The following is a 25,117-nucleotide window of genomic DNA, read 5'->3' on the forward strand; positions in this document are numbered from 1 at the left end:
GGGTGCTGACTGTGTGGGCTCTGGGGGTGTGGGTGTGCGGCAGTGGGTTAGAAGAGTGTTCCTGGAGCAGTTGGCACATTGGTACTGGGGTTGGGTGAGTGCATGAGAAAGGGGTGCAGGGCAGTTGGCAGGTAGGTGTTGCCCAGTCACAAAATGGGTGTGCTCTCAAAATGGGGCTTGCAGCACAGTCCCACCTGGCCCAGGCAGCAAGACCCAGGCTCTCAAGGCAGGCAGGAGAGTGCAGCATGGTGCAGGGGAAATTGAGCACTAGTTTACAATGCAACTTAGAGCAAATGAGCAGGATCCCTGGCAGCGCCTCTGAGGAAGGTGTGGAAGCATGCGTTAGCCCTGGTCCTGAGTGAGTCCATCCTTATAGACTCAAGGGGATGTCTCTCTCTTCCTCCCCTTGGTGTTGCACCTTTGGCCCACTCTGACTGGATAGCCCTTCAGGAAACTGTTGCAGTGTGCTCCAGCCCCCACTTTTCAAGAAGCCAGACAGGTCTGCTTTATACTGTATCTCCCCCTGGGACTGAGGGAGTACCACTGGATGCATGAAGACACTGGTCAGCTCAACCATTTGTGAATAAGAACTGTATATAATTTAACCAAGTATAAGCCAGGAGGTGTCTGTTGGGGTGAGCAGAGGGCATCCTCCTTGCTCTGGGCTGGGAATGAATGTGACACAAGTCTTACATGTTGAACTGTTGTGTACCTTGATCAATCTTGCTTCACATCAACCTGAACAACTGTGAAGTAGCCAGAGTATTAGTGTTTCAATCAGTGACCAGTAAAGTGATCTGTGGTCAGACTGGAGAGAACTCTTTGGGGTTGTTTAGTCTTATTTCACATGCCGTGAGCCTCTTTTCTTTTCTTTTTTCTTTTATTAAAAGTGTCAAAAATTTCACAGTTAGTTAACTTTTATGGGTGTTTCAGATCACCAGAACTAAATTTTACAGTGAAAAATGTAGCCTTTATAGTAGTACATATATCAGCTGCAGGTGCTCATGGGAGGAAAGTAAACCTGAAGGAGTTATTTTTACTAGTTGTGTCTTCGAAGTGCTGGAGCTTTGATTGAAAGACTCAGTTCTAAACCTCTCTGTCTATCCATTGTGTTATAAATAATCTTGTCATTTCATGCTTGGCCTGGCTTTAATCCAATGTCACTCTAACTAAAATTTCTCAAAAGATTTGTGATTTAAACATAGCTACTGAACATAGACGAGATGTGGTTGCAAATGATAGCATTTATCAATAGGAATAAGCTCAAATTTAGAATTAACAATGGGTTCCATTTCACTGTTAAAAACATTAAGTTCTTAAAGTGTCTGAAACTAGAAACATTTCCTCACCCTTTTGTCCTGTCCCCCCTCCCCCCAAAAAACCCAACAACCCAACACAATCTTCAAGTGTAGACAATAAACTTCTTTCATCAGGAAATATGCTGTGATCGACAGATGAAATTTAGCAATGCAGTACTCGCCATCAAGTGGATTTATCACAGCTGTGAGGGATGCCCTTGCATCTTATCAGTGCAAGTTAAAATGGTCCTTCCAAGGGTGAAAATATCCCCAAGCGTCTTGACATGATCATTTTTTATTATTTTCGTATCAATAGTCCCTTACTGTTGCAGACCATATGAGTCTGATGTAAAAATTGTCTTGTATATGGCCAGTAAGGTTGGCAAGAACAGGGACAACTATTTAAATAATTTACAGGCATGTCTATCAATTCAAGGATGTTCTACGGAGGAAAGAACTGAAACAGAATCTGTCAATAAAATATTGTTATGCTTCTGTAACTTCTACTTTCCACAGCATTGAAAAATGAATAAAGTCAAGGAAAATATGCATGTGTGTGTGCACATTTTATATAAATTATATAGATGTAGATATCTCTTTATCCATATCCATATTTGCACACAAGAGATGCAGCCATATTTATCTAGTATGTTACACATGCCTGTAAAAAGTCTCCTGTCAGCAACAACAAAATGCTCGTGTCGATGCATATATATCTTTTATATACATATATAAATTCCTACTAACAAATGTAAATATTAAACATGTTGGGGGTGGGGGGAGGGGGAGGGGAATAAAAATCAGCCAGGACTATTCCTTTCTTTCAGCTAGCCATGTCCATACCTGAAAGAGGATGCAGTCAAAGCCTTGCTCTGAGATTACATTCTCTGAATTGTACCATTTTTACAAACAGGCCTAAGGTTGCTAGAGTCCCTTCAAACCCAGCTCTGGGACTCATGCACCCCTCTCTTCAGAAGACATCACTGAAGGTGTGGAATGGTCTCCAGCATTATGTAAAGAAAACAAACAGGAAAATCAACATTAACTTATAACAGTTAAACAGTTATATTTAGTAGTTGGACAGGATTGAAGAACAAAAGCAGACTCTTTTTCTCTGAAATTATGTGCAGAGTCTTTCAGGTATGAGAGTACTGCATTGTCTACTTCAGTGTGGGTGGGTTTTGCTCCTATATCATCTACACACACGTCTCAGAACTACTTTAGCCAAAGTTTGCCTGTTGCCTACTATAAATCACTCTCCTAATTAGATCCCTGGTTATCTGAATGGTTCTAGGATCCTCCAAATGTTTCAAGTGTGTGTGTAAGATATATAGCCCTGGCCCATCATCTGAGTAATTTATTTAGTGCTGTAACTAGTAACTGGAATTTTGATGCTAGTGAATACCAAGTCCTTTGAAAAGTGGAGTAGTGATTTAGGGAGGGGAAATTATTTTACACTGAGATCTGTAGCAGTACCCAAATAGTATAGTTCGCATTTCATTCTGTTTACACAGCCTAAACTGTGTCCATAAAAAACTGGCATTCAGATAACTCAAACAGGTTCACTTAGCTGTTAGACTGAACCTGAAGAGGGCAGCAGTCATTGTTTTCCCTTTCACATTTCTCCACCCAAAAGTAGTAATTGATGCATTATATACAGTAGTCAGATCTGCTTCCTTTGTAGCCCAAACTATTGAAGCTTCTCCACTTCAGAGGGATGCTAGAAAGAAGTTGGCTAACAAGCCACATCTGAGAGGGGCCATATGAAGTTAAGGTCCTTATGGCTGGAGGGCTTTGGTGTTCTTCACAGTTCATCTCGTTCCTCCTCATTACAAGTGCAGGCACTTCTTTGGCTGTTCATGAAAGGTCGGCAGCCTAGAGTCCAGACAGCATTGAATACTGTATCTGCCACAGATTCACAAGCTGCAGGGGATGGAAAGAACAGGAAAATAAGCATTACTCATACACACTGTCACTGCTCGTAAAATCTATACCAGCATTGGCCTCTGAATCCATTGTGGAGTATGTAGCCATGAAACTGGTGTCCCCTGCTTTGTGTGTACAGCACTGACATGTCTAAAGCTGTCTGTGCCTGTCTGCCTCTGCCAACAGAACTTCTGGTGTCGCTGCCACCAAGCCAACAGATCACAGGCACACCCAAGTGCTTCTAGCAGCTCCTTGAGACCACTCAGCAGTGCTACTGCCAGAGTGCAAAGTGCCTCCCGGGAAAGAACCAGCTTGCTCAATGGGCTGCAGGTGTGGGAGGGTCTATGTGCAGCCACTGGGCACTGGCGGAAGCCTTGCTCAACCCAGCAGAGCTAAGGGTTTTGCCATGTTTTGAATATAAACTCACTTGTAGTGCAAGCTAGGCCTGAGCTCTCTGTGGAAACCTTCTTGTTCCCAGCATAGATGCAGTCTGTGACAGAGGAGATGACAAACTAAGACTAGTGTCTTCTGGACACTTTGCTCTTTTTCCCACTTGCTGTTGAAAGTGCATGTTTTCCTTTGGAGTTTGGCTGTGTGTCAGGTGGGCTTCCCTAAAGATCACAGCTGGATCAGCTGACTTTAGTTCTCACCTACTCCATTTGCCCCGTAGTCTTATTTAAACTTAGCTCTACTTTCTGTTCCTAGATCAGCATTACAACTCTATTGGTGATACCAGTGTTGGAAGCACTAGTGTAAATAAAGTGCCAGTGGTGACCAGCAGTTTAGCTAGTGGCATCTGGACCTCCTGTACAGATGAGGCAGTAGTTAAAATGACAAGTTTGCAATCTGTACTAGAAATCCTACCATTGCCACAAATAGCTTTGCTGCAGCAGACAAGCTGCTGTAGATTCAGTTTAGTTAACTCCTGAGTGTTTAGTGTACTGTGTACCATTTATACCACAGGAAATCAAGTATTAAAATGTCTAGCCAGTAATAAACACCTCTCTCCTTGCTGCTGTTGTTTATGGATGGGCTGAGGGGAATTACGTATATTGCTGTTCAGAAATAGAAATAGACCTGGTAGCAGTCCTGCCATAGCCCTTTCCATAGTCCTCTTTCAGTTCCTCTGGCCACTCCCCAATGCAGTTCTTCCACTTTTGCTTTAGGAACCTTTTTCTGTGCAACTCCTGCAATGCTCTGCCTCTGCCATGCTCCAGTGCTCAGCAGGACACATCGCTTATCTCGCCTTTACTTCTTAGTAGCTCATTGCTCAGTTCTTATTTATTACAACTATCATTTAACTCTGGAATGGTTTTTGGGGAAGTGCTTGTGAAAAATATACTTCCATAAATTTACATGGCAGTATACACATACAGAGAAAATGAGAAAAATGCTCCCTGCCCTGAAGCACTTAAATATAAATAATAAAAGATGCAGAACAACAGGTCAGGAGAGAGGAGGTGATAAGCGAAAATTGCTTGAAGCAGAGTTTCATTTTAGAAATGTTGTAAAGAAGGGGAGTTAAAAAAAAAACAAAAAAAGGTGGAGGGGTTCCCAGGAATTAGGTGCAACACAACAGGAAACACAAGGCCATGAGATTTTGCTCCATTTACAGCCATGGATGGGCAGCCATCCTATTAGCTGTCTTCGTCCAGCCATGTTGTAGACAGTGAAAGCACTGGTGGCCCTAAGCCCTGCTTGGAACAAGGGCAAGCTGCATTGTGCAAATTGTGGCTTACTGGGTTTTACATGGTCTTCCTGTAGTGGTGCAGCTGTACTGGTTCTTGGCCACCAATGACCATTATCCACAGGTAGCCTCAGCCAGGGAGACCAGTCCAAAAGCTGTGACAGTCACTGTTTCTATTGATGTCATTAGGCTTTGGACAATACATAAGGAAGGAGAAATAATGTGACAAGTGTGAGAAGGAAGAGCTATAGAGACAAATGGAGGCAGAGGTAGGTAGGGTCCCGATTGTATAGGAATGAGCTTGAATCTGATGTACCTAAACTGTAGGACCTCAGGCCTAGGATCGTGCATGTCTCTCTTCTCTTTCTAACGTGTGTACTTGAGTGTTTGTTTGTTTTTCTCCACAAATGTTTAATAATAATTATGGCTACACTGCAAAAGCTGCTCTACTTAACCAAAAGAGGTGATCTGGTGAGCGACTTGAATGTAGAGGGTACCCTTGGTGACAGCAACCACAAACCTATCACGTTCACTGTCTGCTTCAAGGCCGGAAAATCAGCTAGCAGGGTTGAATTTACTTCAAAAACGTAAATTTCAACCGGCTCAGGGCAATACTAGGGGAAGCACTGGGGGACCAGGGTCCAAAGGAGTGCATGAAGAGTGGTTGTTTCTCAAGGACATAATCCTCGAAGCACAAAAGAAGTTCATTCCCATGCGGAGGAAAGGTAACAGAAGGGCTGGTAAGCCCTCTTGGCTTAATAGGGATATCATGGTGCTCTTGAAAAAGAAGAGGCATACAAACAATGGGAGCTTGGGACAGTCCCCAAGGAGAACTATACAACAATGGCCTGCACTTGTAGGGAGCAGATCAGAAAGGTTAAGGTGGCGACTGAACTTGAACTAGCAACAGAAATCAATGACAAGAAGTCATCCTTTAGGTATGTAGGGAACAGGAGGAAAAGAAATGGAAGCATGGGACCATTGCTTAACAGCTCAAGACAGCTGATTACCAACAGTCAGGAGAAAACTGAACTCCTGAATGACTACTTTGCTTCTGTATTTCACTGATCTAAGGGGAAAATCATACTAGATAAGGTTCAGAATGGGCATCGTGGGAATGACTGCCTTCCTACTGTTGACATTGAGCTGGTGCATGATCATCAGGGATCCTGGTTTTCTCTGATTAAAAATTGCAAATTCTCTGATTAAAAACCCAAAATCCATGATAAAAATTAAAGGCCCCCCACAGCCCCACCCAGTGCTGCTGGTGCTCTGCACTCCCCCCCCTCCCCCTCAGTCTCAACAGCCCTCCTGATGCCCCTTGCAACAGCCCCCCAGACCCATAGACACAGACATGCAGACACAGACACTGACACCCACCCCAGCAGGTAAGTGTGCATGGAGGGAAGAGGCAGGGCAGGGCAGGGGAAAGGGAAATTTCTGGCGGGGGGGAGTAGATCAAGAAGGGGGGGTGCCCCTGTGCCCACTCCCAGGAGCAGGGCCAGGGGGTGAGGGTAGGGATGCCACTCTGTGGACCACACACACGCCGGCCAGCCTGACAGGAGGTTCACACACGGAGGCCGGCACCGCAACTCTGCCACTGCACCCTGTGCTACCATCCCACAGCCACCTGAATGGCTTTGTGGGCAAGTGGCGCACGGTGCGGCAGCAGCAGTGCAGTGGCAATCACCGTGTGCAGGCCGCATATGTGCCGCCTGGCTGGGGGTTGAAACGGGGGGGTTGCATGCAGTGGCAACTGGCTGCACGGCTCTGTGGTGGTGCGGGATAGTGGCGGCTGAATGCAGGCTGGTGGGGCTTTGTGGGCAAGCGCTGCCACCGTGGAGCCATGCCCTTTGCCCCTGGATCCTAGAGGTAAGTGGGGCTTGGGGGCTGTGGAGCAGGGCTGGGGAAGATGGTTGGGAGGCTGAGGGAGTGGGGGGTGCTGCCGGCCCCAGGTGGCACATCGCAGCTGGGAGCAGGGTCAGGGCGTGAGGGCAGGGGTGTCCTGCTGCAGGGGGCTTTGCAGGCAAGCGATGCGGGGCACAGTGTGGTGGTGACTGTCATGTGCAGGCCGCACACATGCCACCTGGCCGCCTGCCCAGGGGAGTGGGAAAGGGAGGCTGGCATGTGGCCGGAGCACAGCTTTGTGGCTGGCTCTGCAGCCATGGCAAGGGATGGGGAGAAGGGGTGGGAGCTCACACGTGGTGGCAGCTGCTGCCACTTATCTGGAGTGCCATGATGGCAGTGATGGCCGCTGCCTAGAAAACCTCCTACTGCCACTGTGGAGCCACGCCCGGAGCTGTGCAGCTGGCCACTGGGCAGTAGCGGGAGCGTGGTGGTGGCTGGGTGGCATACAGCCATTTGCACCACCATCCCACACTGCGCCACTGCCACCAGCTGCACAGCTCTGGACATGGCTCCGTGGAAGCAGCAGGAGGTTTTGTAGGCAGTGGCCATCACCGCCGTCATAAGTGGCTGCTGCTGCTTACCTGTGGGGCTGCCTGTGCCAGCAGTGACTGCTGCTGCGTACAAAACCTCCTGCTGCCGCCATGGAGCCATGCCTGGAGCTGTGCGGCTGGCGGCAGTGGCGCAGCGTGGGGTGGTGGTGGCCAGGCAGCACGCAGTCATTTCCATTCCCACCACCACCCTGTGCTGCTGCCGCCAGCTGCACAGCTCCGAGCACAGCTCTGAGCTGCAGAGGTAAGTGGCAGCGGTCGCCCAAGCCAGTGGTGACTGCTGCAGCCTACATAACCTCCCACTGCCGCTGTGGAGCCGTGCTCAGAGCTGTGCGGCTGGCAGCAGTGGCGCGGCTTGGGGTGGTGGTGATGGTGGGAATAGCTGCGTGCCTCCCTGGCCACACTGCCACTGCCGCCCAGCACCCAGCTGCACAGCTCTGGGCATGGCTCCACGGCAGCAGCGGCCATCGCCATGGCGCTCCAGGTAAGCAGCAGCCGCCTGGAATCTCCAAATCGGCTCCAAACCTTCCAAAGCCAATTTGGCCAAATTGAATCGGAAAAGTGATTCGTATCTCCGAATCGAATCTCTGGCATCCGAATTGGCCAAATCTGAATTTGAATCGAATAGTTCCCTATTTGTACAGGCCTACTATCAGGTTTGTTCTGAAGCTGAGTTTGAATTTTTCTTTCAAATGTGAACAAAATCAGACAAAGAGTTTTGGAATTACAGCAACTTAAAAACAGAAGTTCATGAAAACTCAGTCTAATATTTTGCTAACTAGATGAAGCCACAGGAAGCAGCTAACTTACTGGAATCTTCATGAATTGTGACCTGTGACAAAGTACCAGTGGTCTCACAGTTAAAACTCAGATTTCTAAAGTTACTGATGTTTTTACTAAGACCATCACTAAGAAAGTTTGGTTCCCCAAAGCATCAGAAGAGCTTTAAAAGCAAAACTCACAAGTAGAAACAGGCTACTCTGGACAAAAGTCTTAGAAGAGAGTCTTAATTTGAGGACTCTGAAGACAACACCACACAGCGGTCTACCCAGGGAATCCTATGGAGAGGTGTTATAGAGAAGTGGCAGTCAAGGGCTTAGTAGGAAGAGATGCTTGGGGAAGCAGAGTGCTTCTCTCTCTTCCTTGCTTTGCTGACAAGAATACATCACCCCATTCATGGGCCACATGAGGTAAGCTGAGGGGAGAAAGAAAGCAAATTTGTTTTTCTAATGTTTTTTTAAACTGTGGCATTCTGAGATTACAATTTATACTTAAACCACTGAGATATACTTGTAACCTTAGTTTCATCTTAATTAAGTGATTGGTGTAGGAATCTGGATTTGGCCTGAGCCAACTGCTTTCCGGCCAAGTTCCAGCGTCTCCAAGGCACTGATGCATCTAAAGGATTATCTTGCCCATATTATATTTCACAGTTAAGAGATGAGCTGGCTGTTGTTGGCACATTGATGGCACTGCAAACTCAGCTGTCTCATTCCCCTTCCCATCTCCCTAAACCTCAGTGATTTTATGCAGATTTAAACATTGATAAAAACGGCAAACCATGTGACATGTTTCAGCTCAACCCAAATCAAGAATGTCTGAAACATGTCAAATTGGGATAGAGGTGCAGCAGGGCAGCTGCAACACATAGGGCAGTGCCAGCTTCTGCTGTGCTGATTGTGGCTGTGCTCAGCCACCCCTCCCCAGGGGCAGAGCATCACACCCTCTCACTTACATTACTGAACTAGGGTGCACAAATGCATTGCGAATGTAAGAACTTTTTTATGGTAAGGATATTACAAGGATAAATAACTGAAAAATTAATCCCTTTCTGAAAGTTTGAGATTTTGTAAATCAGTTGCTGAATCTGCCCCCTCTCCTGCCCCAAATTTCCATTAGAAATGAGTAGGAACTGGACCTCTACAATGCAAATGCCCAGTGGCTTGGTAGATCCTATCCTTAAAAAAAGAACTGTTTCCAGAGTTCTCCTTTCCAAATGAGACATAATTTGCTTTCCTTTTAAATAGTCACCATACTAGATATACTAAAACAAGTGAGGCAGGTGAGTTTTAAAGAGGAAGGAGTAGTGTTAAAGTACCAAGTATGCTTTGTTCAGACCCCTGATCTAATGATGTTTCAGAAGGAAACACTGCTCAGCTGTGGCAGTCACAGAAATGGAGTGCTGTGCCCTACGGCAGAGTCAGCAGCAGGTGTTAGCTTTCTGTTGCATGAAAAAGACCTCCTGCTGCCCAGTAGCAGAGTCTGCCTGTCTCTGTAAAGAGCTGTGGGCATGCAAAACTCACCTTCTACCTTAGAGACAAAACCAAGGCTCCGCTTGAGGTCAGAGCAGATGGAGTGGAGGCACCAGCGGAACTTGGCATCACAACGATATTTGTTGGCACCACAAGTGTCGTAACAAATATCCAGCTGGTTGCAGCACTTGGTCATGGCAGGGATACCTAAATCCATCTGAAAAAGGGAGGCAGGGGAGGGGAAGGGGAAAAAAAATTAATCAAGTGTTGTGTTCAGTGAAATTTTTTTCATCCTGACCAGTCATGGTAATGCCACTTTTTATTTGCCAAATACAGCTCCTTGGAGCGGAGCTTTTGCTGTAAACATTCCAAAGTTAATGCCTTAGCTGTAACAACTGATCCTTTAAGGCCAAAAACAAATACATTAGGGCTTTATGGATTATAGTCTTCCATTACCAAGAGTTAAAGTTCTATTAACAGTTCTGGAAATTACACATGGAGATGCTTGCGTCCAGGTGAGAATGGAGCCCCGTCTTGTAAATTGATTGTTATAAATTTAGAGATGCACCAGTGTATTGGTCCATATCAGGAGGAGGGGTGGATGTCGTATACTTGGACTTCAGGAAGGCCTTCGATACGGTATCCCACCCCATACTGGTGAACAAATTAAGAGGCTGTGATGTGGATGACTGCACAGTCCGGTGGGTGGCGAATTGGCTAGAGGGTCGCACCCAAAGAGTCGTGGTGGATGGGTTGGTATCGACCTGGAAGGGTGTGGGCAGTGGGGTCCCGCAGGGTTCGGTCCTTGGACCGATACTCTTTAATGTCTTCATCAGCGACTTGGACGTGGGAGTGAAATGTACTCTGTCCAAGTTTGCAGATGACACAAAGCTATGGGGAGAAGTGGACACACCGGAGGGCAGGGAACAGCTGCAGGCAGACCTGGATAGGCTGGACAGGTGGGCAGAAAACAACAGGATGCAGTTCAACAAGGAGAAATGCAAAGTGCTGCACCTAGGGAGGAAAAATGTCCAGCACACCTACAGCCTAGGGAATGACCTGCTGGGTGGCACAGAGGTGGAAAGGGATCCTGGAGTCCTAGTGGACTCCAAGATGAACATGAGTCAGCAGTGTGACGAAGCCATCAGAATAGCTAACGGCACTTTATCGTGCAACAGCAGATGCATGACGAACAGATCCAAGGAGGTGATACTTCCCCTCTATCGGGCGCTGGTCAGACCGCAGTTGGAGTACTGCGTGCAATTCTGGGCGCCACACTTCAAGAAGGATGCGGATAACCTGGAGAGGGTCCAGATAAGGGCCACTCGTATGGTTAAGGGCCTGCAGACCAAGCCCTACAGGGAGAGACTAGAGAAACTAGATCTTTTCAGCCTCCGCAAGAGAAGGTTGAGAGGCGACCTTGTGGCTGCCTATAAGTTCATCACGGGGGCACAGAAGGGAATTGGTGAGGATTTATTCACCAAGGCGCCCCCGGGGGTTACAAGAAATAATGGGCACAAGCTAGCAGAGAGCAGATTTAGACTGGACATTAGGAAGAACTTCTTCACAGTTCGAGTGGTCAAGGTCTGGAACGGGCTCCCAAGGGAGGTGGTGCTCTCCCCTACCCTGGGGGTCTTCAAGAGGAGGTTAGATGAGTATCTAGCTGGGGTCATCTAGACCCAGCACTCTTTCCTGCTTATGCAGGGGGTCGGGCTCGATGATCTATTGAGGTCCCTTCCGACCCTAACATCTATGAATCTATGAATCTATGAATCACATCGGCACCAATAAAAGGAAAATTGACATTATCGGCAGTTGGCTTTTTTTTCACTGTAGCCGATAATGTCACTGATAAATGCAGCATGCACCCTGAGCAGCATGGCCAGGAGTGTACCCCAGCAGCATGGGGGCAGCATCCGGCTGGTAAGTCTGGAGGGTGGAAGGGGTGTGGGGATGGAAAAGGGTGTGGGTGTGCAGATCAAGGCCCCCCATGGTGAGGGAGGGAGTCAGGAAGGGGCAGGCATTGCCCAGCTGGGGTGGGGCAGGGGACATAGCCAGTGGCTCATTGGGGGGGGGATCTCCTGCTGCTGTGTGAACCCCTGGGGGAGGCATGGGGGGGCATGTGCCCCCGGATCTATGCGCAGGCCAAAGGTGGGCTGCCACTGTGTGCTCTGGGCCAGAACCAGCCTTTTCCCAGCAGCTGCACTCGGGCTAGCTGGAGGTGGCACTGGGAGGGGGGCTATGAGAGGGCTATGGCAAATTTTGGGGTGGCTGTAGCCCCCCCCCCCTCCTGTAGCTCTCCTCCCAGCGCTGCCACCTCCCACCCCATCCACCTTAAGTGCACCCACCGAAAAGAGGCTGGTGCCAGCCCCAAGCACGCAGCAATAGCCTGCCCTTGGCACACACACAGATCAAGGGGCACATGCCTCTCATGCCACCCCCAGGGGTGAACAGAGAGGCGAGAGCCACCCCCACCCCGCATCACCCAGATGAGCCACTGGCTCTGTCCCACACCCCACCCTGGCTGGGCAGCCCCTGCCTCAGCCCCACTCCCTCCCTCACTGTGGGGGTCTTGATCTGCCCCCCCCACACCCCTTCCCTCCTCCACACCCCTGCCCCCCCACAGACTTACCAGCCGGATGCTACTCTCCAAGCTGCCGGGCTGCATATCAGTAATCAGATTGGTATCGGCCAATATGGCTGGTCAATAATTGGCCATCAGTATCGGCCTAAAAAATCTTTATCGGTGCACCCCTATAGAAATTTTTTCTTTTCCACTCATCCAGTATAGAAGTTTCATGTTTCTCTCCCTGCCCAAATGTTAATAAATGTACCCATCTAAAGGAGATAGCATGGTGCTTAGAGAGTTTGCAGTGATGTCCAATTTAAGACCTAATCTATCTTTAAAGGTAATTCACAGTAGGGAATATTTTACAGCAAAATCTTCTTAACTTGTGTTGACTGTGGTAAGAGCAGAGATGTGCCAATTAGATAATCATCCCAGCTCTCAGAGGTGCCTTGGAGTACATTGACTTTGATTTTGTTAATTACCTTTAAAATAACCAATGTGCAAAGCATTTGAAGCCTATTGAATTTATTTAGTGCTCCGAGTAGATGAAGGAAGCAATGTGAAAGGCGTGGAGGACTGCACAGTGGTAGATTTATGTTCACAAACACTAATTCATGCCTGTAAATAGACTGTCAGGGAACACCAAGCACTGACATTTATCTGTTGTTTAGCAGCGCTGAACTGCCTTACCTTGCACTGAATGTGTTCTCTGGCAATGGATCCAATTAAAAGGGCATAGCGCTTATCAGTGTGACCACTGAATGAATCTTGCTACCCTATCACTCTGTAGACAACACTGATAGCCATGTACCTTTTGAACTGCAACCCTGATAAAATCTTTTCCTTCACAGCATTTATCTGTCAAGTAGATTTTCTACTTCAATAATTAGAGGCAACTGGGATTTTGTATCATGCATTCACACACATAATTTTCATCTAGAGGATTATTCATTTATTGTAAGTGGCTACCAACAGTTGGGAGCTGAATGCTCCACTGGTTAGCAAATCAGATAGTAAATTAAGAGGCTATCCTTAAAATGACACATTTTCTTTTGCCATCAGCAGCCAGCCATCTTCTTTGGCAGGCCCAAACAAACAGCTTGTTCTGTAACAGGATATAAGTGACTATCACAGCAATCTTTGAACAATATCCTCTTCATTCTAAAGCATTGTCTGCTGCCAGGAAAAAAAGAGTAGCCACAGGCTACTAGCAAATGGCACAGCTACATTGTGCTTATAACAGTCAATTTTTAGCTGGTTAATATGGTTAGTAAATTGTCATCTGGGAAGTAAGTGTTAGCAGTACATACACTTTCTGGTACCTTGAGACCCAGGAAGTAGGAGCTGCAACCATTGGGTTCTTGTGGCTTGTAGTCAGGTCTGGGCAATGGAGCCTTTCCTAGAAAGGAAGGGTAAGGTGAAGTTTTAGGCATAATGGCCTTGACAATAGTAATGATAAAGAACTATGAATTCCCTCCAGATTGTATGGAAGTAGAATGAGAAGTAAAAATATGTTTTCTCTGAATTTGGTTTGGCAAAGAGGAAAGTAAGTGAAGCAGCTGTACAATGGGAGTCTTAAATACTGCTTCCTACTGGCTTCCCAGCTCCAGCATATATCCATAGCATGTGCAGATGTCATGATCACCAGCTGAATCTTGTTTAAGCAAAGAGGAACAAGCCTTTACTTTCAGCCAGTGGCAACTCATAGGGGTTACATGGGGGTGCCTGTGCATCCCCTGAGAGTGCTGGTGCACCCCCTCACAGCAGTGTTCCCCACTTAGGCAATAGATGGGGGGGCAGGCAGAAGCACTGGTGCCCCTCCTGAGAGCGCCAGCTGGGGAGTGGGGGCGCCAGGAGAAGCGCCACTGGCACTTCTGGGTTGGCACGTGGGACCAGCGGGGGGACCCTCCCCGGTTGCTCACTAGCCACTGGGGGAGCAAGTGCCCCCCTGACTCAGGAGACACCAGTCACCCATGCTTTCAGCTCTCACTTAACAGTGAGATTAATTAGGATCAGTGGGGCCTTGCTGGATTTTAACGTTGTAACTTGGCTCAGTCTGTTGTAAGTGGACCCTGGGATACCTGTGCTTGTAAGTCATCCAGGTCAGGGCTTAGTTTAGTTATTGTTCCTCATTAGGGTTTCTAGGACACACACCTAGATTCAGACCTGTTTTCTGAAACCATCCTTAGTGCATGGAAACTTCTCAGTTCAGCCATACATGACTCTAAGCCTCAGACTCCCCAAGTCTCTTAGTTACTTATGTGTGTACTTCCCCAGCGCTCAGTCTATACTGGGCCCTCTGGCTTCTGGTTTAATTCGTTCAAGCACAACATTCCAGGGAAATAAAGAACAGTCTTAGCAAAGAAATTTAACCAGTCAGTATACTCTTAAAGACCACTAGAGAGTGATAGCTCTTTGCAAAATAAGAGGTCCTGAGCTGTACTCTCCTCTATTCTGCTCTTACTGCTTGTTTGAGTCTTGGATCTTGCCAGTTTCAGGTGAGGTCAAGTCCTTACCTTCTCTTCCTTCAGCCCATTCTTGCTGGAGATGTTGCATGGTGCCTGTCCTAGATAGCACCCCTTGTCCTAAGTATAGTCTCTGCACTTAACCATGTGCTCCACTGAATTCTGCACAGAGAAGCTATAAGTCCACTGACAATTAACTGGTAGCTCTAGATTATTGTCTAGATGGATTCTCAGGTGCTGGCCTTCAGTAGGTACTGTCCACTTTCCTAGGTAGAGCTGGTGACTGGAATACGTCATCCTAACCTTGATCTGAGTACAGTGCGTAGTACAAAATGGATGTCCAAATCCAAAATGGGTGTTAAAATACCCAGTGGACTTCAGTTTTGTATTTGGACATATCACTGTCACAGTTGGGCCTTATCTTCCATGTTCCTAGCCCCCACATTCAGGATGGCTGTGGGCAAACAATAATCTGAATTACTGGAAATGTCTGGTGGGCACCCATGTGCCCACCTTGCCCCTGCCTGTAAGCATATGCCAGGATTTGAACAAGCCAACCATAAAGGCACTTATCCTGTAAAGATGAGGAAACTGGGGAAGTCATTATATTCTTCTTGTTTCATTGGGTGCTATGTTTAAACTACTCCCAAGGCTCAAGCAGATCTGGCAATAGTAAAAGTAAGGTATGATAATGAATGCTGGAGCATCACTTTGCTTCTTTACGGATTGCCTGTAGCCTTGCACTAACAAAGGCAAGGAAGTGGTTAAGACCTTACAAGGAGAAAGGCATTATTATGCATTTTATCTCCATGAAAGTGCTAGGCTGCTGGAAATTGGGATGCATGTTTTAAGCAAGGAAATATGATGATAGCAGGTTCTGCAGAACAAGTCTCTACTGGAAGCACAGGGGGGCTCCCTAACTGCTTGCTGTGTACACTTTCTCTTTTCCTTGGAAGAGGCTCCTATTGCAGTAGCCTCTAACCCTAGCACCTGGGGCTCAGCTTCACTATATTTCTAAAGCAAGTCTGACCCCAGGTAACAAGGCACAGACTCCTGCTGAATCAGCTGGGCGGGTGCTCATCTAACTTTGACGATGCTGCTGACTAGGATTGGGCCATCAAGTGACCTGGCAGGCATTTCTGGCTGCCCATTTAGCTCAGCTTGAGAAGAGAAGACGGACCAGGCATTTGGGCTCAGCATCCTGCAGCTAAGGGGTTAACAGAGAAGCCACAATGCCTCCTCCCCCCCCCAAAGAAAAAAAAACAAAACCCCCAAACAAACAAAACCCAACCCAACTAAGGCAGCTTCCTGTGTTTCCCCTGGGCAAGTGTCAAAACAACCAATATTTTCAAGATCTTTACCTTTTTTTTCATTCTGTCCTTCAAAATCAAGGTGCATATCTATTTCAAGGGCATGTTGTAAGTGAGAGAATGCAGTAATTCCCAACTGGCTGGCTGATGAAGGCAGAATCTTTCTTTAGTGTCTGAGAGATTCCATAGCCAATAGATGGACCAAAACTGCTCTAGAGAAGCTATATTCAGGCTTTTATATTGCTGCCAAGAAAAGGTATGCTGAGTTGGCATGTGAGAAGCTGGTTGTTTTATATTAGGATCAGAGGAAGTCATTTTGCTTCTATGTTTAAGCTATAATGAGAGAAAACATTTACTTTTGATGAATATTGGTAGTAAAGTCCCCCATAAACTAGTTTACAATTTACCCTGGTGCTTATTTCTTTTGATGCAGACTTGGGAACACATATGCCTCAAATTTAGCAAGGCTTTTGTCACTGTCTCCCATGACATTCTCATCAACAAGCTAAGGAAATCTAGACTAAAAGAAAGTAGTGCAAGATGGATAACTAGTTGGATCATTGTGCTCAATGAGTAGTCCTCAATGTCTACTTGGGAGATCTCAAACAATACTGGATGTAGGACAGACCCCTGGGGAACCCAGCTTAATGTCTTCATTAATGATTTAGACAATGGGATCCAGTGCACACTCAACAGATTTGTGGATGACACCAAGTTGGGTAGAATTGCAGATACTCCAGAGGGTAGGGCTAAAACCCAGAATGACCCAAATAGACTGGAGAAATGGATTATGATCAGTGAGATGACATTCAACAAGGACAAGAGCAAAGTCCTGCATTTGAGATGAAGTAACTGCATACATAAATACATACTATGGTACAACTGGCTAGGCTGCAGTACTGCAGAAAAAGACCTAGGGACCATAAGCTGACTATGGCCAGTATGATCTTGTAACAACAAAGACAACAGCATATGGGGTTGTATTAACAGGAATGCCACTTGAAAATCAAAGAAACGGATTCTCCTGCTCTATTCAGCACTGGTGAGGGTTCATCTGGAGTCCTGTGTCCAGTTTTGGACCTCACACATCAAAAAGCATGTGTGCAGTTTGGAAAGATTCCTGTGCAGAGCAACAAAAATGATTAGGAAACTGGGAGACAAGACATATGAGGAAAGGCTGAAAAGAACTAGGATTATTTAGCCTGGAGAAGAAAAGACTGAGGGGGGTTTGATAACAGTCTTTGAATACTTAAAAGGCAATTACAGAGAGGACTGCAGGTGACACAGAGCTGGGGGAGTAGTAGATGTGCTGGAGGGTAGGACTAGGATTCAGAGTGACCTAGACAAATTGGAGGATTGGGCCAAATGAATCTCGTGAGGTTGAACAAGGACAAGTGCAAAGTTCTGCTCTTAGGACAGAACAATCCCATGCACCAGTACAGGCTGGGGACTGACTGGCTGGGCAGCAGCTCTGTAGAAAAGGACCTACGGGTTATAGTGGACAATAAGCTGACTATGAGCCATCAGTGTGCCCTTATTGCCAAGAAGGCTAATGGTATATTGGGCTGCATTGGTAGGTGTGTTGCCAGCAGGTCAAGGGAAGTAATTATTTCCCTCTATTCAACACTGATGAGGCAACATCTAGAGTACTATGTTCAGTTTTGGACCCCCCACTACAAAAAGGATGTGGACAAATTGGAGAGACCCCAGTGGAGGGCAACAAAAAATGGTTCAGGGGCTGGGGCACATGACTTCTGAGAAAAGACTGAGGGACCTGAGCTTATTTAGTTTAGAGAAGAGGAGACTGAGAGGAGACTTAATAGCAGTCTTCAACTACCTGAAGTGGGGTTCAAAAGAGGATGGAGCTAAACTGTTCTCAGTGGTGGCAGATGACAGAACAAGGAGCAATGGTCTCAAGTTGCAGCATGGGAAGTTTAGGTTAGATATTAGGAAGAATTTTCTCACTAGGATTACAGTAAAATACTGAAACAGGTTACCCAGAGAGGTGGTGGAAGCTCCATCCTTGGGGGTTTTGAAAACCTGACTAGACAAAGCTTTGGCTGGGATGATCTAGTTGGGGACGGTCCTGCTTTGAGCAGGGGGTTGGACTAGATGACCTCCTGAGGTCCCTTCCAACCCTGATTTTCTATGATTCTATGGGTTTTTCTCTGTGGCTGTAAGGGGCAGGCCTAGGAGCAATGGCTTCAAACTGCAGCAAAGGAAATTTAGATTGAAGATCAGGAGATAATTCCTGATGATGAGGGTGCTCCAGCTTTGGAGTAGGCTACCTAGAGAAGTTGTGGAATCTCTATCTTTGGAAGTTTTCTAGAGCAGGTTAGACAAACATGGGGCTGGGATGGTTTGTCAGGGCTGATGACCTCATGAGGTCCTCTCAGCCCTACTTTCCTAGAATCCTATGTAGTTCCCCTCCTCAGGCTCCAGACAAGAAAGGTCTCACTAACCATGTTTTCACAGGCTCCACTATGTTTTATGCTGAAAATCATGGCTTTAAGGGCTTCCACTGCCCCAAATATTAGTGAAGCATCCCCAACTTTGAGGGGACCCTCAGGACAACTCCAAGAAAAGGAGCAGTGCCCTGAAAAGTGTTGCAAATCCCACCTGTCTGCCCATCCACAGGACTTGCTATCTGTGCAGGTGGACAAAATTGTCAAGAGAATTGCTTTGTGCTAGGCTGTTTTTGTATGCATTCCTATGAATATGTTTTTTCACTATTGACTTGCCCAAGGACATTTTGGGAGCAGTTTCAAGGTATTTTATTGTAAATAACTATGCAACTATAAAGCTCTGATTTGGAGATGTAGCTCAGTTTGTACAGTCCCAGCCCCCAGCCTCTGAGTGGGAAATGGCTAATGATCAGAAGAGCCAAGCACAAGGAGCCTCTTAACTATGGAGAGAGCAAACTTTACTTATCAGGTTAAGATGAATGTAGCAATTACTGGAAAGGCTTGACTTTCTTTTTGGCAAAACAAGCCCTTATCAGCATTTCTGAGTTGAAACTAAAAAGAGAAGGTAGCATTTTCCTCCTGTTTGCTCTAGAAAAGAATAATCAAATCTTTAATTCCTGATATAGTTGAAGATGGCTGGCTTAAGTCAACACGTTTGTTCTTCCTGTGAATAAGTTAATTTTACCACAGGTTTGGAATTATTTTTCTAGCTAGCAGTTTTAAAATTATTTTATGGGGGTGAAGAGCATGAACAAGTGGGACTAGAAGTGTTCATCAAGCATCTGAAGGATGTGCTGCCAATATTTTAACAAGGCTTTGCCCAGATTTTCCTCCCTCAGCATCTGATTAATTACTTGTTCCAGGGGTGTATGTGCTTACTGAAAGAGTATGAGGGACTCTACTTATTTACTTTCCTATTTGAACAAAAGCATTTTATCATAACCACAAACAAAACACAGAAAACCAGCATCTACACTTTCTAGAAATGGTCCTGAAAAATACAAGGTGTATTCATTGTACATGAAAATGTCCAACATTTGAAAGCTTAAATGGAAGGCGTGTGTGTCTGAGTGCAAAAGCCTTTTAGAGACATCTTTACAGTGAATCAGAACCCTTTCTGAAACTAAACACCATTGAATGTTAACAGTTATTTTGGCAGGATCAAATGAGCTCCCTAGGCATTTAGGTAGCTGATTCTTCTCTCACTTATTCTTATTTAAGCATCTGCAGTGCTACAAATGGATTTACTCATGATTTGCATGTGGAGACAAAGAGGGAAATCAAGCCTGTTATTAAATAGTTCAGGACCTGTCCTGCATTCCTAGCGCATCTGAAACTCTCTTTGAAGTCAGTGGAAGGTTTGGGTACATAAAGAATACAGGACTCAATATATAACCATCTTCTAATCTAGTGTATTCAAATAACTGTCTGCCATGCATGGAACCCGGACACTGCCCTGTGCTAGTCTGTGACGTCCAGAAGGTCTATGGATGCCAGGATTATAGCTGCCCTAGGAAAATACAATGTAGATTCATTGTCCCAATTGGGTAGAATGCAATAAATAATCAAGAGGCATCAGTGGTGAACCCCTTAAGCTGTAATAACCTGAGATGACGGTATCAAACGTGAAATCCTTCTAAAAGATAATTTACTATTGCCACTTCACTTCTTTCCAGGAATGGTTTAGATAAGCCCCCCCTGCCTTTTGCCCCCATCTCTCTGCAATGCACATGTTGTATTTTCAGTTTATCATTCTGATCTTGCTGGAGGCCTGCAGTAATTTAAATATATTCTGTTGTAAAATATGCTGAGGACATGAGCATGGTAGAGGATGAACTTAAAGTCAGTTGCAGTGCCTGGGCTGTGGTTGTCGTTGTGCCAATTGTATGTTGCACATTTGTGGTCTCAGGAAAAAGGCACTATTATATGGATTGCTTTATAATTTCCTTGTTTCTGTTTTGTTAGCCTATACTGGCACATAACCTTGTGTGCATATTTCCTGTCTGTTTGTCTTTCCATGTTTAAGCAAGATGCACAACTACTCAATCCCCACATCCCCTTCCATTGCTAGTTTCCTGCAGCTTCAGAATAGCAACTGATAGCATTCTCAGCCCAAAAGGTTTCCAGAAGTGTAAAGCCGATGTGTTCCTGAATCTGTTACAGGTTGCTGAGGAAAATAATCTTTTAAGACGAAATACCCATCTGAAATACGCTTTTTCCCTTAATCCCCTGCCTCCAGTACTAGAACAGCCAGGCATAGATAGACATCACGGTCCCCCCAGTAAATGAAGCTGCTGATGTCATTAATGCTTCTTTCCCTTTCTTGCTACTACAGAACAGCACCCACAACACTGATAGTCAGTTAGGGAGCACCAGTAGTGCCCAGTGGCCTCTTTACTTGAGGGGCTTCAGGGAGCTGTGCTTTATTCCATATTCAGTGACCATGCCATGCATAACAACAGGAGCTTGGCATCACCATGCCCCAGCTTTCTGGGAAGTTCAGGCCTTGATGAGATTTTCTAATACCACAACAGTAGCTTTTGTATCTCTTCCTGTTGCTCTAGGGAAAGGATAAACTGTTCTCCCCACTTGCTTCTTCCCAGTTTCTACAAGGGTAGAGGAAATTAAGTATTTGGGGTGTACCACTGTTTGGTTTGTCTGCATATCTGAAAGAAAATTCTATAATGAGATGCTTGTTGGGGAAGGGGAATACTAATTTTTTAAACTGGTGAAATAATGGAGCCTCCCTCCCTGTTCCCCTCATGTTTCTTTGTTCACTCTGAATGCATAGGTATGCAAGTTTATGAGTAACTGGCATTACTAGATGCTGGCATCATGCAACAGTCTGTACTGTATTGAATTATAGGGACTTCGTCAAACCCAGGGGCTGCCTCAGTAATAAAGCTTTTGGCTTTGGCTTGTTGGGGAAGTTTGCCTGGCAGCATCCAGGGACAAGCCTTAAAGACTAATTGAATGGTGCATTTCTTTAATTACTCTAATGCCCCAAAAGCAGGCTTTTTCCCTGACATCTTGTACTGGACCAACTATGCAGTTGGCAGAGACGTTAGACAAGCTTTCAGGCACAAGATATCACCAAAATCCCCTTTGCTTCTCCCATATTTCCTGGACCTTCATGGCTATAAGAGCATGTCGCACAGTGCTACTGTCTAAAGTCCAAGGCACACAGCAACTATCCAGAAAGTGCCCTGAGTACTGAAGGCAATAGTAACAACAGATCTTATTTGCTTTCATGTTATCTCTCCCCCTCCCCATATTGTTACTCATCTCAGAACTGCTGAATAATGAAACTGTGAAGGCTGCAGAGATTACTGAAGTCTACATGGTTTGCTGTTTGTGTGAGTCATTTAGAAGCCTTGCTCACCTGTCTGGCAGGTCTTATACAGCTCTGGGTAGCAAGACCCTCCTTCTCCTGCATGCGAAGGAAAGGCATGACTCTCGTTTAATTGGGGCTAGAGAGAGCTTTATATCAGGGGTGTTGGGTCTGAAAGGCTCCTATTTAATGAGGGAGAATCTGGAGTTACCAGCTGTCCTGTGCTCCACAGGGACCTGCTGTTTCTTACTGACATCAGACCATTGAATCTGGAGTCTAACAGTATAAGTTTGAAAGATGTTAAAGAAGAAAACCCCTAAGTTTCTGTTTCACTGGGTAATAAGATGTCTTTTATTACTTAGTATTTTGGGTGAAATGTGGACAAGGTGTTTGCTCCTCATTCTGAGGCCTTTCTGCCTCCCTTGCTGAAGAGCTTTTGTGTCCCACAGTGAGGTGCTAGCAAATTGACAACCGTTTTATATTTTGAGAACACCAACTTAAGTTAATAAGTTATACTAGGGAATTATGGTCTCTTATCTCCCTTTATTCTTCAGTAGCACAACCCAAGAGAGCTTTTACAGCCGGAGAGCCACACTAGCTGTCACCAGGGCCAAATCCCCTGACTAATTTTTGACCCAGTAACTCAATCTGCTAGAAAGCTGCTCTTGTAAAGGATTTGTCCACCATAAAGACCTGTGTCAGGACCAGGATCCATCTTAGGGGAAATGCTGCATATTTTAAAATGGGCTGAAGGGAGGAAAAAGGTCCAAGATAGAAACCACCATGAATTCTGGGTGGAAACAGAAAGCAGAGAGCCAGCTCTGGGGACTCCATTAGTATCAGTTCGAAGGCTAATGGAGTGTGGACAGTACTAGGAGAGCAATATGCAAAATGCTGGATCACAAGTTTCAGAAACAGACATAAAATGTACAAGCTTTGTCTCCAGAAGCTATTTGTTAGATTTTCTCCTTCCCCCTTCTGGGCTCACACCCAAAACTGGCAACAAATACTGGACTGGTAAGAACAGTCAGCAGGCCTAGGCCTGAAATGCTTGCACTTGGAGCTCACAAGACAGGCACTTCCGGTCACAAAGCTGGCTGGAAAGGAAAGCGGGCACTCACCGTATCGACACCTGTACTGACAAACACCATTTTTTCCTCCTAGTAATTCCAGGAAAGAATCAAAATAGCCATTAACAGTTTCAAAGCCATCCCGGATGGCCCCAATGCCCCAGTCGGAAGATGATGCCACTGGAGGGGCCTGGTTGACTGAGTTGTCCTGTGCTGTCTCTACGGCAGTGCTCCCCACCAGATTCAAGGTCAGACACAGAATCAACACCTGTACAGATGGTTTCATGCTGCAGTTGGACCAAAGAAATCCAGGCCTCCAAAACTCCCTACTGCGTGGATGTGCAGTGAGGTAGAAAAAGGACTGGGTCACTTTGAGTACAGGGCATGTATACGCCCCTCTCTGCTGGACTTTAAACACTGCAGTGGTAACCGAGATGAGGTCACAGCAATTAGAGAGTACAAAGACCAGATGCAGTGGAGATTTGGGACAAGTTCAGTTCACAAAAGAGACACCAGAGAGTTGTGTAATACTATGAAACAGTTTAAACACCCTAGCAAAGGAGCATTAACCAGTGTTTGGAAGCTGATAGCGACTCCCCCCCTCTCCTCAGATGGCTCTCAGGCATGGTCTAAAAGTGTGCTCTGCTTGTCTTTGTTAGGGTCATGGTAGCTAACCATGAGTCCAGTGAGAGAGGTCCTCGGTGCATTGGACAGACTACTGCTTTGAAAGCCTTTTAAGCTCATTTCCCCTACACGCTGAGTGGGGGAGGTGCTGCACATATCCTTCTCGAGACATTTTGCTCAGGTCTTGTTTGGGTCAAGTGTCTGATCAACACAACATCTGTGCCCAGTCAAGGACAGACTCTCCTGGGCAGGCAGACTGTAGAATGCAACTTCCACAGGTCCCAGTCCCCAAGGCCAGATTCTGCAGCCCTGGGACATTTTTCACAGCAAAACCTTGGGGGTGGGCCACGTTCTCACGTTAATAGTGCAAAGGCAAAATTCACCCCCTACATGTAATATGAGCATGAAGGGCAAACAGTGTGGGACCTGGCTGTTTCCAAAATATGACCTCAGAGACTAACAGAAATTCAGGCATCAACATTAACAGTCTCACTGCTGGCACTGTAGTGGAAACATTCAGCTGATGCTTTTAGCTACTTAATAGTTGAAATCCTGGAGGCAAGAAGTGCTGTCCTTTCCTGCTGGCTACCTGGACTCCTCTGCCAGTTAAACTCTTTGTCCCTGGCTTAAGCAATGGGCAGTGGAGGGGCAGAGGGGAAGAAAACGAAGATGCTGTTTCTGGGTTTTTCTGCAAACTAACCAGGGGAACAGGACAAAAACTTTTCCGTTGCCTACAAGTGTTGAGAAGGTGCTAGTAATTGCTGACCATAGTCAGGTGCTACCTCAGTTTTCCATCCTTTTTACTGCAGGTTTACTGGCTACTTTCAGAGGAACATAAGGCAATGCTACACAGACCAGAGGAGAGGGGAGGCTCAGAGCAGATGATGGGCAGAAACTGCTGCTGTAAATGACTTGCCAGAGGCTGTGCTTAAATTGGCTGGGTAAGCATGTGACTCCATCCAAGGTAAATCCTGTTGCACCAGTCCCCTAACATTTGTGCTCTTCAAGTACCAACTGGAGTTTTTCAGTCTCTTCACCCAGTTGTAAAGGCAGGCAGGTGAAGCAGGGTCCCCTTTCCCTGGTCCTGGTTGTGGGTAGGAGGTCTTCACCTTCCTTCTGTATCCCAGCCTGGTGTACCAAGGAGGGTGAAAGAGCAGCAGAGTCATCCCAGTGTTCACAGGAGGAAAATGAGAGTAGGGTCACCAGAGGCTTCTGCTTTCTCCTTCTCCAATGAGAGTGGTCTGAGGAGAGGAGAGGAACTCTACCTATCTTTGCAGCAACCCTGATTGTCTTTCAAGCCCAGGAGGGAGGGAAGTCATGCAGGCAGCCAATCAGGAGGGGGATCCTCCCCACCATTGCAGTAATACAAAAGTAATCAGTGACCACCTTAATGTTCAGAAATGTAATTTCTAAGGTCTTCCACTGCCTACAGGATGGGTTCCTGGCTTCCTAAGATCTCCAAAAATGACTAAACTTTGGGGACTCCATTGACTTAGTACTGAGATAGGGGGAGTGAAGCCTACAGAGGAAAAAATAAGGGCTGCTGGCAATGGGAAGGACTAAGCATGCAGGAGACATTAAGGAATTTCAAGTCTGTAACTTCCTTTGAGAGAAGATGAAATTGAGGAGGAGACTGTCAAAGCCAAGGCCAGAGCATCAGGAAA

General features: G+C 46.2%; 1 protein-coding gene across 2 annotated transcripts; it reads right to left on the bottom strand.

The window, feature by feature from the left end:
• Positions 1–1,224: 1,224 nt before the first annotated feature.
• On the bottom strand, positions 1,225–23,203 carry PLA2G12B (phospholipase A2 group XIIB). Of its 2 annotated transcripts, none has more exons than XM_006271586.3 (4): positions 22,881–23,203; positions 13,511–13,587; positions 9,671–9,836; positions 1,225–3,221 (listed from the first exon to the last, which is right to left on the bottom strand). In XM_006271586.3, the coding sequence occupies exons 1-4, from the start codon at positions 23,113–23,115 to the stop codon at positions 3,103–3,105; spliced, it is 597 nt and encodes a 198-aa protein (XP_006271648.1). In that variant the 5' UTR covers positions 23,116–23,203; the 3' UTR covers positions 1,225–3,102. The 2 variants fall into 2 exon arrangements, with proteins under 2 accessions (XP_006271648.1, XP_014464864.1); XM_014609378.2 differs by having other exon boundaries at positions 13,499–13,587.
• Between the last annotated feature and the right edge of the window lie 1,914 nt (positions 23,204–25,117).

Source organism: Alligator mississippiensis, chromosome 6 (genome assembly GCF_030867095.1).
Source record: "Alligator mississippiensis isolate rAllMis1 chromosome 6, rAllMis1, whole genome shotgun sequence".
NCBI classification, from domain to species: Eukaryota; Metazoa; Chordata; order Crocodylia; family Alligatoridae; genus Alligator; species Alligator mississippiensis.

Coding starts and splice junctions, on each gene's coding strand:
- PLA2G12B (XM_014609378.2), bottom strand. CDS start 23,115: ATGAAACCATCTGTACAGGTGTTGATTCTGTGTCTGACCTTGAATCTG. Junction 13,588..22,880: donor TCAGTACAGGTGTCGATACG/GTGAGTGCCCGC, acceptor CTTCCTTTCTAG/GAAAGGCTCCATTGCCCAGA. Junction 3,222..9,670: donor TTTTGTCTCTAAGGTAGAAG/GTGAGTTTTGCA, acceptor CATCCCCTGCAG/CTTGTGAATCTGTGGCAGAT.